General features: G+C 36.9%; 1 protein-coding gene and 1 long non-coding RNA gene across 3 annotated transcripts in view; one reads left to right on the forward strand and one right to left on the reverse strand.

The window, feature by feature from the left end:
- The first annotated feature begins 130 nt into the window (after positions 1-130).
- On the forward strand, positions 131-7,068 carry LOC309661911. The gene is made up of 2 exons (XR_014264362.1): positions 131-256; positions 3,555-7,068. It is a non-coding gene; the product is annotated as an uncharacterized lncRNA (long non-coding RNA).
- The window catches only part of MOB1B (MOB kinase activator 1B), a 65,014-nt gene continuing 53,345 nt past the window's right edge, over positions 4,944-16,612 (reverse strand). The window contains exons 4-6 of one of the 2 annotated variants that reach the window (XM_082463960.1): positions 15,817-15,950; positions 13,598-13,761; positions 4,944-10,931 (exon numbers count right to left, since the gene is read on the reverse strand). In XM_082463960.1, coding sequence (XP_082320086.1) covers positions 10,854-10,931; positions 13,598-13,761; positions 15,817-15,950 — 376 coding nt within the window. In that variant the 3' untranslated portion in view covers positions 4,944-10,853. The remainder of the gene's footprint in view (positions 10,932-13,597; positions 13,762-15,816; positions 15,951-16,612) is intronic. The other variant, XM_082463961.1, reaches the window with a different exon arrangement.

Here is a 16,612-nt window from a genome sequence, read left to right on the forward strand (position 1 = left end):
GGGGCGGGGCCGCGCGCGCGCAGGCGCACCTCAGCCCAGGAGGCGGTGGCAGGGGGATCTTCCGGGAACCCGGGCGGGTGCCCAAGGTCGAAAGGGGCTCGAGGGTGGGGCTCGAGGGTAGAGGGCGCCACCTGCCCTCGTCACCAGGAGTGGGCCGGGCTTTGGGGAACTCGCTTGTCCCGTGAGGTTTGTGGGTTCTGAGCGTCTGGACCGAATTGGTTGGACTTGAAACTTTGAACTTGTCAGGGGTGAGGCAGTGAGTAGTAGAAAAACCAAACGGATTACCCTCTGTTCTTAGCCTGGAGGCTATCATCAGGCCAGGTGGCGCTGGGAATGTATTGCAGTCTTACTGTGTGCCAGACATTATTTTGAACGTTTTTCATTGGTTAACTAGCAATCAAGTGCCAGAGATCCTACCATTAAACCCATTTATCAGTGAGGAAACAGGCACTGAGGAGGGATGTTGAAAGTCTCTATAAGTCAGTGTGAGTGGAACTGGGATGGGAATTGAAGTATCCAGATGCCACACCACAGGAAGCCTTTTCTGATCTCTCATATCCTGATTTGGATGCCCCATTTATGCTGAAGGGGAGCAGAAGTTGCCACCCCCAAATTTGCCACTTTGGCATATTACTTTGAATTAAATAAGGACACTCTGACCGTCCTTTGTTCCTCCTGAAGGCAGGGGCTAACTCTCCCATATAAAAGTTACCTTCCCTGTACCAGGAGGGTAGAAGGCATCCTATCGCCAGAGACTGAGAATTTAGGGCAGAGAAGGCTGGATAAATAAAACTTGTTACTGCTTCAACAATTTACTACACCAGGCCCAAACCCCTTCGTCTTGTCAGTTCATCACAAATTTGTTTCTTTGCCTAAAAAATATAAAAGCTTCCTGCGTTAGTCATTTCATTGAGTCTTACATTTTTATGGGGCTCCCATATGTAATTAAATGTTTTTCTCCTGTTAGTCTTATGTCAATTTAATTATTAGACCAGCACCTAAAGAGGGAAAATTTCTCTGCCCTACAATGCTGTGAAAAAGTTACCACACTGGGTAGGTTTCTGTTCAGCATAACTATAAGCCTAATTAAATTTGCATACCCTACACCTAGCACATAGTTAACAAATGTATGTTGAATTTCTGAATGCCTACTTATGTGCCACGTCCTCTGCTAGATGACTCATCTAGCTGGGGACAAATGTAGTGTAGAAACGCCCAGAGGAATTCATTTTTAATCATGATAAAGACCTAGTAAACAGGCCACTCCCCAGTCTACAAGTTCCCAAGTTCAAATTGTCTACATAAACCAAAGGCCCTATTATTCTTTTCTACCTTACAACCAACATCAGACCTGAAATGCATCAAAAGGTGGAGTAAGAAGGAGGGGCTAAATGGTGAATCTGTTCTCAGAAATAAAAGGCAGAAATCAAAATGTGATGCCATGGGGAACTCTAAGATGAAAACAGAAAAAATCATTTTTTGTAAATTCCCTATTTCATTATGGTAGTATTTTATGTATATTACTTTTGTTTATCCCCATAGTAATTAGTAGCAGGATGCTTGAAATGAAAAAGGCCTGAATACTTGTCATGGGGATGGCAAGGAAGCTGGGGAAGCTACTAGGTTTTTGTTTTGTTTTTTGGTCCCACTGAGCAGATTGTGAGATCTTAGTTCCCCAACCAGGGATCAAGCCCAGGCCCCCAGCAGTGGAAGCTCGAAGTCCTAACCACTGGACCGCCAGGGAATTCCTGCTACTAGGTATTATATTCCACACCCAAACTTGGGGGAAAAAAACATGCAATGGTAAGGGTTTTGGCAGCTACTGAGAGAAGAATAAGGCAAGGTAAGTCTCTGAGACCTTCAACAGGAGGAAAGTGGAACTCAGTAAGTCCCATATGGATCTGACAAAGATGTTTGGGGTTGAGGATTAGAAATCTCCAAGTGTGGTTCCCCCTCCACCAAACCAAACCAAACAAAAAACAACTAAACAAAAACAAAAACCACAAAAGAAGTACTTGTATAGTGCAGTGATTGAGAGTTTAAGCACTGGAAAATTAAAGACTGGTTTCAAATCCCAGTTCTGCCAGTGTCTGGCTGTGAGAACATGAGTTCCTCCAAGCTGAAGAGTGTACCTCAAAAATACAAATGGGGAAACAGGAAACCTAGCTCTTTTGACATCAATTTCAGCATAATTTCCCATTATGCTGCATAACCAGTGGATAACACAAGAAAGAGCCTAGAGAAAAGCACTCTCAAAAGTACCTCCCTGATTTTTGTCCACAGTCCCTTATCTGAAACTCCTGTAGTCAACTCTGTTTCAGAATTTTTAAAATTTTGGAATTTATGGGACTTCCCTGGTGGCACAGTGGATAAGACTCCGCGCTCCCAATGCAGGGGCCTTGGGTTCGATCTTTGTTCGGGGAACTAGATCCCACATGCATGCCACAACTAAGAGTTCGCATGCCACAACTGAGCCCGCCTGCCACAACTAGGGAGCCCACCTGCCACAACTAAGGAGCCTACGTGCCGCAACTAAGACCCGGCACAACCAATAAATTTTTTTTTTAATTTTGGAATTTAGGAAAGAAATATAGTTATATACCACATATATTATGTAACCATTCCTCACCCTCCTGCAGAAGTGTTAAGTACACTAACATTTTGCAGTGAAACATGTTTTCACATTAAGTAGAATAAAGACTATTAACCTTAGATCAGGTTAAGTTTGCAGTGAATTCAAGAAAATACTTTGTTTTCTGAGCGTTTCAGATTTTGGAATTACAGATAAAATACAGGGTATTAGAGCAGGGGTCCCCAACCCCCTGTTAGGAACCCAGCTGCACAGCAGGAGGCGAATGGCAGGTGGGCGAGGGAAGCTTCATCTGCCACTCCCCATCACTCCCCATTGCTCGCATTACCGCCTGAACCCCACCCCCGCTCCCCCCGCCCCCTGTGCGTGGAAAAATTGTCTTCCACAAAACCGGTCCCTGGTGCCAAAAAGGCTGGGGACCTCTGTATTAGAGCACTCAATCAGGTGTGAGCATGCTACCATCTTAACCCTTCCTTGCCAGAAATTTTACTACTCCTTCAATTTAGGAATTCATTTTCTCCAGCGGGAATGATGGTACAACTAAAGAATGAGACAGGGTCTCCTAACTGATAACATACAAGTTTATTAAGAAAACTCTAGGGATTTCCCTGGTGGTCCACTCGTTAAGACTCCGAGCTCCCAATGCAGGGGGGCGCGGGTTCGATCCCTGGTCAGGGAACTAGATCCCGCATGCCCCAAATAAGAGCCCGCATACGCAACTAAAAAAAAAAAAAATTTCCGCTTACCGCAACTAAGACCCAGCACAGTCAAATAAATAAACTCTAAACCAACTAAGAAAATGAGAACAAAGGCAAAAAAAATAAGAGGTCTTGAACATTGATAAGTAGTGGTTACACGGCCCCTGCATTTGTGTACACAAACCCAACAACTTCTGTAAAAGGATGTTTATCAACTTAATAAACTTGCTTATAAATTTCTCCTTGCAACCTTCATTACTGCCTAGAAAACGGAAGGACGCAGAAGCCATCATAACAGCAAGATTGGGAGTCAGAGTGATTCCAGCAAATCTGAAGTGCGACAGCAGGGCATAGGAGCAAGCCAGCAGCCCTATATAGCTCCTTAGCAAAGGAACCTATATTTTGCTGCATGCTTGCAAAGGTGAACTTCAGTCATCAAGAAAACATCGGGCTTCCCTGGTGGCGCAGTGGTTGAGAGTCTGCCTGCCAATGCAGGGGACACGGGCTCGAGTCCTGGTCTGGGAGGATCCCACATGCCGCGGAGCAACTAAGCCCGTGAGCCACAACTACTGAGCCTGCGCATCTGGAGCCTGTGCTCCGCAGCAAGAGAGGCCGCGATAGTGAGAGACCCACGCACCGCGATGAAGAGTGGCCCCCGCTTGCCACAACTAGAGAAAGCCCTCGCACAGAAACGAAGACCCAACACAGCCAAAAATAAATAAATAAATAAATAAATTTATAAAAAAAAAAAAAAGAAAACATGACACTGTAATCATTATGCTGTTCGTAACAGTATCTATGAAGCATGGCTGTTTAAGCATTAAAGAAATAATTTAGAACCTTTGTTACCAAAATGCATCATTCCATACAATATTATATAGTAAAGAACCATATAAATTCAGTACATTAGAGGCAAATGAACCTAATTATCAAAACAGTTAATTTTTATACGTGTATATTTCTTTACATACAGTAGGCGCTTTGTACGTACTATATATGCATAATAACAAGGTATTTTTTATTGAAGCATGCAGACACAGTCCACATCGGCATGGACTAGCATTTTCTACTCCTAGTCTTCATCTCCAATACCAATTAGTGACACTGGGCAACTACTGCTACTACCATCAAAATATTCTCAACCTAATGGTCTAAACACAATTTCCTCTAAACATAAATACCTCTAAATAATGATACTCTAAGAATACTCTAAAATACACATTTCCTTTTGGAACTTAGTTATCAGGGTAAAATGAGGATTCTCCCATACTGTTTATTCTTTAATGGTCTGTAAGGAAGACAAAATATTAGATAAAAGCTTAATGGAAAGGTGAATAAATAATTATTTTACTAACTATTCTCATGGTAATAGTATATTTAAAGAAAATAAACAAAACCACTGGCCTCAAGATCAAGCATATTTGGGTTTTCAAACCCTGGTCCTAATCAGTGACTTATATGATTTCTAAACTTTAGTTTTCTAGTATAGAAGACAATGAGCCACTAACTTCCAGGGCTGTTGTGAGCATTATAAAAAATAATGCCTAACAAGTTTTAAATGTTCAACATATTTCATATACCTTCAATATTTCTATAGGAATCTGTGCAGTGTGGGAACACCTACAGCAAAAATAAACAGTAATGCAAAGTCAGGATTCATGGCCAAACATAACTATTTATTATTTTTTTAAATAAACATTCAGTTTTCTTCCTTTAAAGAAAAAAAATCCTAGAATTTAAATATTTCCAATCCCATCACATACAAGTCTGTATACATTATTTACATCTCTCAATTAAAACATATTACAGATTTTCTGACATTCAGTATCCCCTTTTATTTTTTAGTTTTTGCCGCACCACATGGCTTGTGGGATCTTAGTTCCCTGACCAGGGATAGAACTTGGGCCTCCAGCAGTGAAAGCGCCAAGTCTTAACCACTGAACTGCCAGGGAATTCCCTCAGTATCCCCTTTTAAAACAAAAACGATAAAACAGTTGAAGTCTGATCAAAAGTAACTACAATTTGAGTAATCTTGACACAGTTTACAATATAGCGCCCATGTTGCATTTCATGTTTTAGATTCAGCTACTTTAATAGAGAGAAATTGTCCATCTCCATTAGAGCAGGATCCTGTCTTACTTATTCTCTGCAACAGTTGCACAGTGTGAATGCTGCCTCACGCTTCCATTTATGGCACTGGCAGTGTTCTTCTGGTTTTGTCCTCAGAAATGATTCTATTAAAACTTTAAGTATTCTCATGTTTATTGTATTCTCTCTCAACCTAGATTTCATGATGCTGTTCCTAGATAATTTTTAGCAATAATGTAAAGGGAAAGTTCAAATAAAACAAATTTAAGTTTTCCCCGCAAGATTAGTGTCCTTACCACCCTAGTAATGCATGTACAAAAATAACAAATACAATTTAGTGGCTGTAAAAAACTATTTCCCCTAAAAATAGTTATCTCTGCAGAACAACTTAAGGAGAAAAGTGTTCTTAAAATGAAAATGCGAGAATCTATTTTCCAACTTGCACAATTAAGTAAACAAAATAAAAATGAAAACGTGCAAGCCTGTAAGAAACACCCGCACATATAAGAATTTAATAATATATAACAGAAATTAAATATTAATAAAAGATTTAAATTTATATCTCTAGTAATCTCAGCTTCAGTGACGTAGTTTAAAGATAGCTGTCAACCAAAGCAAACCAAAAATGCTTATGTAAATTGTATCATCCAACACTTCAGCTGCAACCTTTGTATTGACAGCAATCACTTCAGAATCACTGACAGTGAGGACCTATATAATCAATCTGTTTTGTTTTTCGTGTGTGTGTGTGTTTGTGTGTGTTGTGAGATGGGGGAGAGAGGAGTATATGGAAGGTCAACACTAGTAAGGAAGTAATCTACCTCCAAGGAGAAGGAGATGACAAGTAAACAAGCTTGGAAAGGCCAGTGATTTCACTATCTTTGAGGATTCTAATCCAAATTTTTCTATTGTATAGTATTATATGCAGAAAAGGAAATTTGTATCACACTTGCAAAACTGAGAGTACTCAGTATTTTAATCTGTATTTTCTCTCTTTTGTCAAAATTTAAGTATCAGTTCAGCTACAAATAGCAGACATGGAGCACAGTTTTATACCTTCAAAATGAATTTTTCTCTATAATTAGCCCATTAGGAGAGCCTCAAAAATTCAAATTGTCTGCAGTCAGAACTGTTATTATATCTTAAAATTAAACTTTTCCATAAATCATGAAATAGCTTTATCTCTAAACAGTTATCTCATATACCATTAAACTGATAGCTCAACAACTGTAATTCCTATGGTGCAACTTAATATTATGACAAAACGCTGATATTTAAATCATTTTAGGAGCGGTCCTTAAAGTATAGATCTAGAATAGTGTTTCTAGGAATTGGTATATTCTTTAATATCCCAGATAAGTTTCAAAATAAGTTAAGTTTTCCTCTTGGTATGCAGTGACATTTTCAAATATACTTCTTGTCTCATATCTTTTAAAAAGACATTCAAAATGTTAAAGTTATAAATCACATATGAAATGATTATACAACTTGAAATATTTTACTGTGATACACAGACTTAAATTCAGCATAATTAATATATAAACTGTATTCCAATTTCTTTTTACAATGATCTCCAGTCTTTAAATTCAAATTGTTCATTTGCGTGAAAATAAGTTAAAAAAAAAAAAGCATGGAGGTAAAGGCTGCTGCTTCCTTAAGCTATTTCTATCTTAAATATTGGATCCATTTTTTTTTTAATATATCTTCAATCAAAACTACCCTACAGTACTCAAGATATAATCCAAAAGTTATCAGGGAAATGGACCAAAAATAGAAAATAAGAAAAAGACTTTGGTTTTTTAAACTATTATATTTAACTGTAAGGTAAACTAAATTGAAAAAATAAAATAAAACTTGTACATCCAAACGATACTGCCTACTTCAAAGCAGTGACATCAGGAAACTATTTTTTTATTAAATGATGTTACAAATCAATGCTCAAAACATTCTCTTCTGCAAATTCAGAGCCTATGGCATATTCTTTTGAACTTCCTTAATAGTTTAGTTCTAAGAAAACAGCCAAAGAAGAGTTGTTTTCATGAATGAGATAGGTCATATTAAGCTTCCAGAAAAGTTTTCGGTGCAACTGAAATGATAAAACAGATTTTCTTGCATAGTCACAAACCAATTCTCAAGGCATCTCTGAAAGTGTTCCAGAAACATTACACCTTTGCAGCATAGCTGGAATAAGTAGTGCTCCCAAAGAAACTACTCTGAAGATCAACTCTCATTTGAGATGTTCAAGGTATGACATATTTATCTTAAAAGGAAGTCCTACAACTTAATAATCGTATCTCACATATTTTACCATTTCAGTGGTTATCAAAAACTCTCTCAGAGAGGGTGTACACAAAGGTATAAAAGAAGTCTGTCATTTTGCTATTTTCCCCTAAGCAAGGAAAATGCTAATACATAAAATGCAGTGTGGTGATTACATGTAAAATATAAATATCCACATTATCTGTAGTTCCTGAATATAAGAGATTGTAGTGCTTTATCTTTCCTGATAAGCCAGGCAGTAACTCAGTCTGCGACATATTATACACTAAACATATCTTTTCCTACTTAATTTTATGCTGACCATTTAGCATTTAAAAATGACAAAGGTAGGAAGAGATAGCAATCTAAAATCTTTCAATTTAAGGTAAACTGACCTCCAAAGCCTCTACCAGCTAACACATACTTAATGTTTTAGTGCAGCCTAGTGCCATGGTTTTTATGGGAAACAGAATTATCAAGCCAGTAAACGAAAGCCAGGAGCACCACCTACAGCTAATGAAAAGATTATCACCCTGCTATTAATTTCTCTCCACCACCATTACACCGCCATTTAAAAGAATTATTAAAACTTGCTTCCTATCAACATTTAACCAAAGCTTTGTGACAATACTATGTTAACTTACTACTTTATATTTTATGCTTTCATCAGCAGATGAGAAAACCAACTTCTGCTTTATATCTCTGTATGAAGAGCAGGGGGGAAATCATTATCCTGGTTATTTACAAATTAAGAAATCTGGAAAGAATCGAATAGACATTTATAAGCAAACTATGTTGTAAAACCAAGATTTGATCCTTATTTTATAAAAGGCATCTTACTAATGCTCCTGGGAACCAAATGAATCAAAGCAACTTTGTATTAAGTCAGTTATTTCTCACATGCTCTGGTGTTTCCCTCTTTGCAGCCACGTAACACCATGCACAATGCCAGGCCTCTCCCTGGGAGAATGTCTCTACTTTGTTACCATATATACACATACATATTTCCTTACTTCCCAATACCTCTGTTTAAAGGAATACTCAGAAGCAGGCACCTGAGATTCTGGCACAGTGATAAGAAACTCCTATCTACATAGAGTGGAAAAGTAAGTCCGACTACTAAACATTAATTTATAATAACATTTGTACAGTGTACTACTGTACAAGGCTTAAATGAGCAAAAACAATGTTTCACTTGTCTCTGCAACCCCTTTATTACTAGGTTGATATGAAGTCAAATGCAGTATTGGAAGACTATTTGAATAATCATATGTTTCATTTTCCTAAATAGATAGGACCCCAAATCACTAGATGCCAGATTTTGTTTCTGCATCAACCCACAGTGGCTGATATTATACATTTGGATACTAAAAGATTTGTTTTAAGGAAATCAGCTAGTTCTCATTGCAGTTTATAAATAAGTATGACCAATGAATGTCCAATATATTTGCCTCTGCCAGGCTCTCCTGTTACTTTCCACTGTTGGTACTCGGAGAATGATTGCTAGAAATGAGAAAAAGGCAGTTCCTACTGATCATAATTGTAATGGCATTAAGTTGTATCACTATTCTACTTGTTAATGGCAAAAACAAACTGATTTCATTTTAGATTCTTTTCTACTGTTTTTAGTCTATACAATTTCAGAGTAAGATTTCTATTCTACAAGGAAAAAGGTATGCTCCTAACAAAGGAAGAGTATATATTTCTAACTGAAGGAAACAGATTTACCAGAAATGACAAAATTAAAACTGGAAGTCTAAAATGGATATTTCACAAGAGTAAGTAAAACTGAAGTGAAAAATGTTAACATTTATTTTAAAAACTAAGTTTCTGAACTTTTTACTTATGGGAATAGTTCACTAGAAAGTCATGGCAAAAAAAAAATATAAAAGTTAATAACTACTACTTTAGCACTTTCATTATCTGATATCACTGCAAAGAAAGATTTCCTTTCACAGTGGAAAAATCAGAAGTCAGAATGCTTCAAGTTGGGCCTATAACAAGTAAAGAAGGTACTGTATCATTTTAAAATGACAAACACCAGCTCCATTCACTGAATGGAAATGCTGTAAAGTGATCAATTTCCCCAAACAGTCCTTAAATTCCATGTTTATGTCTATATCTAAAATTAGTAATTTATTTTTAACTTCTCATGGAAGTTGATTCCTACAAGGAAGTCTCTAAGACTTTGCTTACAAGATATTGATTAAAATATTCATGCCATTCTATTCAAGAGTTTTGAGACAGGACTTTCTTGAACTTGACTCCCCGTACTTAATCCCATCTATAACGCACCATTCAAACTAACCCCCTGCAAACAAACACACACTCCTATCACCTCCTCTTCAAAGTAGAAGGGGATTCTGCAGATTTATGGCTCATTTGGCAATTGCTAAGAAACCTCACAGTTCAGCATCATCTCTGAAGATGGCAAACCTATATATAACCTGAATTTTTACACCTACAGTGCAGCTAACATGTAGAAAGAAGCCAAAATGTAATTGGTATTACATTTCAACATCTTCAAGTTTCAATATCACAGATATCAAGAGATGGAAAAGACCTGCTTGTAGAACTTTAAGCATCTGTTGAACAGAATTACTATCAATATCAAAAATAATTAAGAAATACTAATTTTTTTGCTCTACATGCACACCTTTACAAACTGTGTTTCTTTAATGTAGTAAAAGCTGGAGATCACCAATTTAGGTAAACTATGGCTTTTATCAATAGGTATTTTGAAACATGCATCAGTAAGTGCCGTGGGTAGTAATCCTAATATTGTTTCAAGCCCTGTTCAGTTCTATGTCTGTGCTTTGCACCTCAGAAATGAGCCTGCCAAGGCACTTAAAAACATAAGACTTCTGCGGACTTCAAAAATCAACCACAATTTACACAATGGAGAACCCCCATCCATCAGCAGTCCAATCAATAAGCATTTCTTTCAACATATAGTATTATCAAAAATTCCCCAAGTTAAAAAAAATACTGTATGCCACTAAGACAAAATTTACCCCTAACAAATTAATAGAGAATGGTTCTTGCCTCCCTCTAGCAATAGTATATGGTTTCATTTATTCAGAATAAAGAAAAAGGAACCCAAACAAGCCCCCCAAACCTAACATAAAAACAACCAAGATAAAAATAAAATAAAACAAAATCCAAATACACTCCACACAGCTTCATTTGAGGAATAATTTGCACACATCTGCATCCTTTTATCTGTCCTTTGAGGTGAGTTTTTCAATCAGTTCCTGGAGTGGTGCAAGTTCTCTTCTGTCAATAAGGTTGAATTCCTATGTATGACAAAGGCAGAAGAAATAGCAGAAACACATTATTTACATCTCACTCCAAATCAGATTTCCATTAACATTTGTTGGAAATTAGCTTTTAAAGTAAATAAAAGTCAAATCTTTTTTTCAAGAAAATTTTTTCTATTCCCTACCTCTGTGTCTTAGGCAAATCACTTAACCACTTCTGATATTATATTTTACATCTGTAATAATATTAGGGTAAATTACCTCATAAGATTATTATGGGGACTAAATGTGATACTGTATGTTAACCACTTCATGTAATCCCTGGCACAAAGTAAACGCTCAATAAATGGGAGTTGCTGCTTCCTGTTAAAAGGAATAACCAGGGCACCATTTAGATATAGTCAACCAAGCAGGGATCAAAAACAATCTCAGGCAAATTTCAGCATTATATGAAGAGTAAAAAAAGTTAGTTTATGTTATTAACTAACGTATCTGCAAGCTACCATATAATGTGGTATGAGAATAACATGAATAATGTGGAGTCCACAAATGATAAATAAATCCTGTAAAGAACAAATAAGAAAGCCTGGATTTAAATTATGCTTCTTTAGAAGTTCTACCACTGTCATTCTGAAATTCAATTATGAACAGATTTCCCCTGAACTATAAATTATAAGGCTAATAAAAAGTGGCTGTTGATACTTCTGATCTTTTGATATTCTGCCACAGTGGGGCATTCTGAGCTCACAATTTCACTCATTTATTAGCATCCATCACGTGCCAAGCACTGCAATAAGTACTAGGAAGAGGCATTAAGGGGCATTCAATAGCAAGTCTACCACTAAGACTTGCGGGGTCTGGACCAAGAGCACAAATGGATATACATCACATGACTAAGTTACTGTATTTTACATTAAGCTAATATATTGTTATATATGTTCGATTTTCCTACCTTAACAAACACACCACAGTAGCCAGGAAAGCAGATTCAAATTTAGAATTCTTAAGACTCCTCAGTCTACACTGGAAAGTAGTGACATGAGGAGAGCCAGTCCCTGGCCCTCAGCAAACCTCCCTGATCCACCAAACCGCAGCTCCATCCTGTACTTCAATGGGTCTCACATGCAGTAGTGTGGACATCCTGTCAGGCTTATAAAGGCAATATCCACACACACTCACCAACAGCTGCCATCTGGCTATCCCTTAGGTCTGGCTATCAGAGATATGACCTTCCCTTAAAAGAACGGACCAAAGGAAAAGATCCATGCAAACCCTGGCAATACACTTGAGACCATGTGGGCAGGGAATTCTGAATCTCAGGTATCCAAGCACATACCAGAAGGGATCTATGTAGGTATGTTCTTGGCCCTGTGGATTTCTCACTCTGTGGGGAGGAGTATGGGGAAGGGCCAGAGCAGAACTTCTAAATTGTGAGGCCCAGGGCAGAGGCCACTCTCACTCAAAGAAGCGGTGATACTGTATAACTAATGGACCCACCTTTAAGAAGGTCACAGTGTCCTGAGATGTAACTAGGCTCAGATGTGGTAAATGCAACATATCAATCCCTTACTATTTGCTAGGAGTTGGGAGATACAGTGTACTTTAAGATCATACAGTAAGGTAAACCTAAACCTTCTGGTGGGAGAATATCCTCCCCCAAACCACTAAAGCCTCAAGCAATCAGGTTCTGCCTAAACCAAAGCACAGATGCAAATTTTAGGATAACATTTTGTTTCTATTGGTGTCTACAGATGGGATACCATAGTAAAATAATTGCTCAGGGAAACAGTTTTGGCAAGTTACTATCTCCTAAAATTTGTTTATATAGGTGAAATTAAGATACAAAATGTGTGTCCTCATTATGAGGAGTGTATATAGAGGGAAAATAAACACCTTTTTCTTTGTGGAGATGGGGCATGGGAAAGGTATTTATAAGTTTATGCCCACAGATATACAAAAACAACAGATTCAAGCTTTGGACTTCTCCTGCCTACCATCTCCCTTCTCTAAACTCCACCAAAAAACAGCTGCTCAGCTTATGCATTTCTACCTCTTTTTCACTCCTACCTTTTAGTTCTCTAATTATTAAAGCAGGACAAGAATAGCCTCACTCCTTTTAGTCTACATCTCTAAGGCCCATTCTCTGAGAAATAAAGAGAGAAGGAAGAGGAGGTCAACTAAGGATTCAGATCAAAAATTAATGGACCTCTGGAACTTCAACACTCTTTGGGACAATTTTTTCCCCTTTGGAATAATGGACAGTACCTAATTCAAAAATTACTCAGAATATGGTTTTAAATAGGAGGGAAAAAGGTATGATATTTAGAGTCCATTTCCATGGCAAAGTATGCTAAATAAAGATCCAGAGCAGACAGGAATTGAGGGTTAACAGGAGTAGGAGGAGTGCTCAAGACCAAGTTCATCTACATGTTTACCAAACTAGCCAGGTTCTTTATTCAGCAGCTCCATTATGGACTGTTAACTGAAGCAAATCCAAGGTAAGACCTCTCAGATTCACTGTAGATTTGCAATGGAATTCAGAAACCAAAGGCCAATCTTTATCATCATGGCAAGTATTAAAGGGGATGAAGACTAGAGAGATATAGCGAATTTTATCCTGACAGTATGGATGTAGTATTCACCTCAAAACTCTGTAGATAACTGCTTTTTCTGAGCAAAAAAGATCTCCTAATCCAACTTACCTGGACAAAAAAAATAAAGTGCTTGAAAGATGTATTGAGATGTGCTTCCTCCTGAAGCTGGATCACAGGGTCAAAATGCTGATGATAAATGTGAGCATAAACCCTAAAGAGGCGTTTGAGTATAGTTTTTGCCACAGACATGAAATTCTTCGGAAACGGGACACCTAGTAAATAGATAAACAACCCCCTCTATTAACAAGAAGAGAACAAGGCATTATCAGCAAATGGCAATATAAATTACCAAGACAAGGCTGAAAATAAGAAGTATTTATGAATTACTATTTAAAATACCCATTGTACTTTTCAAAAGTTCTCAACATATCATGAATGAAAATAAACTTCAATGCTTCTATGGAATAAGAATTTGTCTTCAGTTTAGCCCTTTAGGCCTCTAATATACCACCACTTTACCAAAATGAAACAAATAGATGTCTAAGATGGTAATGGAGCTAAAACGTATACTCAGATCCTCAGATTTCTTACGCTGAACACAAATAATGTATTACTATGTTTAGTTTTGTTTAAAATACCTGCAATACATTTTCATATTTTTTTCTATGGAAATTATTTCATTACTACACCAGGTCTACATTTACCCTGAAATTAGCTGCAGTCTCAGTTCAATTAGAGAGACTTGTTTTATGAATTAGAGCACTTTTACAGCATTAAACAAATACAAAACTAGAAAAATACAAAAGTCTGCATCCTTTGTTAAAGTGGCTAAATGATCCAGATTGGCAAAACACAAGGCAAATACTGGTACTACTGGGTTCAATGTCATCACATTGCCTACTGCCCATTTAAAAATATTATAGATCACAAGAAAACATAAGACATTTTGGGGTACATAAGTGTCTCCCAAAATGAAGGGACACTATATAAAATAGTATGCTTACACTCTTCAAAAATGTCAAGTGTCATGAAAAGACCAAAAAAGCCTGAGAAATACACATATTCCACATTAAAGGAGGCTAAAGAGACATGACACTGAATGAAAACAAATGTCAAAGATTTTCTTTTGCTCTTAAGGGTATTACTGGGAAATTTTGAAAAATCTGAATAAGATTTGTAAATTAGACAGTAGTATTGTACTGGTGTTAATTTCCTGATTCTGACAGTTATACTGTGATTTTCTAAGGAAATACACATTGAAGCACATACAGATAAAGGTGCATCATAATTGCAACTTACTCTCAAACAGTTCAGGAAAAAGAAAAGAATGTGGAGTGGGGAGGGAGGGAGAGAGAGAGAATGCAAATGTGTTAAAATGTTGGCAACTAAAAAATCTGGAAGAAGGATACATAGGGATTGTTTGCACAATTCTTACAAATTTTCTAGAAGCCTGAAATTGGGTTAAAATTAAAAGTTAAAAAGTATATTATGAAGATAAAAGATAAGATGAGGGCACTTATCCCAAACCATTACTACGTATATAAGTAATGCAGTCTTGAAAAATAGACCTTTTATTACAAAGGCTCCAAAGTAGTTAAAGCATTCAATGAATGTGTTTAAAACAAGCCATAACAACAGCAACTATTTACATTGCTGACTCCTCCACTATATCCTTCTCCCCAAAACTAAAAAAGCATAAAATACAGTCAAAAAGTTGAAAAAGAGCAAATTCTTAATTTTTTCAGAAAACACAGTTGTAAGGAGTTTGACACACTAAAGTCATATGAACTGTCTAAATGTAATTTCCACTTGAAAGGTCAGCCCTTTAAAAGGTCAGCATATGTAGAAGTCACTCAGTTGATAACAGGCCAACCTGTCAAATCTTGTTTTCTTCTCACCTAGCCTGATTTCACAGCCTGCAAGGTTCACACCGTGGGTCATGAATACAAATGCCCTCTTTGCCACAAATATAAGGTAAAACTGTTTTGAAGTCATATAAACTCCCTTCCTAAACAAGAAATGGATATGACTGCAGCAGATGATACTGGCTGCTTACCCCATGTCCAGTCTCTTTTTTCCCTAACACAGGCCAGATTTGTTACTATCCAAGATATACCGATCTTCTTACTGTTTAAAATTATAGGGAGGTTTACCTAATGTTCATGATAAACTTGGTATGAAAAAGATAGACACTTTCAAGTACATAAGATTAGCAATATTTTGATAGGTATGGTAATCTAACATGGTTCCTGGAATAGAGAGGCAATAAGCCCTAGAAACGCATGAAATTAGATAAATCATGATGGATCCCAGTTAAACAATTATACCAATTTTTGATGGAAATAATGTCTCATCATCCAACTGGTCCTGAACCCAAGTCATCAGGTAATCAATGTACTTTGGTGCAGAGCACTTAATAGGCTTCTTTATGTTTGTTCCATCTGCCCAATGATACTCATATCTGTATTAGAAAGATAAAAAGTACACAGAATATCAGTGTATACCTATATATAATGTGTATATTTTTATATTACATATATATGTTTATTAGGAATGTATTCAGGACATATTCTAATCTCTTCCTCCAAATAAAGATTTTTTTGCATTTGGCACTTAAATTTAGCATTTTTAAATTGCTATTGGACTATTTTGCATTTATCAGGATACAAATTAAGCAGATCCCACCAAACCCATTTTTTGTGAGCTTTCCTTCATACATAGCAGTTATATTTTAGAATCACACATAGTATAAACTGCCATAGTAGAAACCCTAAGTTTACTTCCCACTTCTATGATGACCGTCTTTAATCTTTATGATTATTGTTTTCTTCCTCAAAAAACGTTTCTCCTTACGCAGTACAATTCTTTTTAACTTGGGGCTTTAAATTTTGGGTTAAGACTAGAGAACGACATGGAAGCGCCTAAGTAACATTAATGAAAAAGAGAATGATTCAATATTTGAGTACATTTGGTTGAGGAGCTAAACATGCCTTTGAGGAAAATTGGCAACCCAAATAAAGATGCCTATGGTATCTGGGTATTAACCAGACACTATCCTTTGGTATAATAAACATTTAATGTACACCTACCATGTGAGAAATACTGTGTCAAGAAATACTGCTC

The sequence above is a fragment of the Balaenoptera physalus genome, assembly GCF_965194825.1.
Source record: "Balaenoptera physalus genome assembly, chromosome: 5".
Taxonomy (NCBI): Eukaryota; Metazoa; Chordata; class Mammalia; order Artiodactyla; family Balaenopteridae; genus Balaenoptera; species Balaenoptera physalus.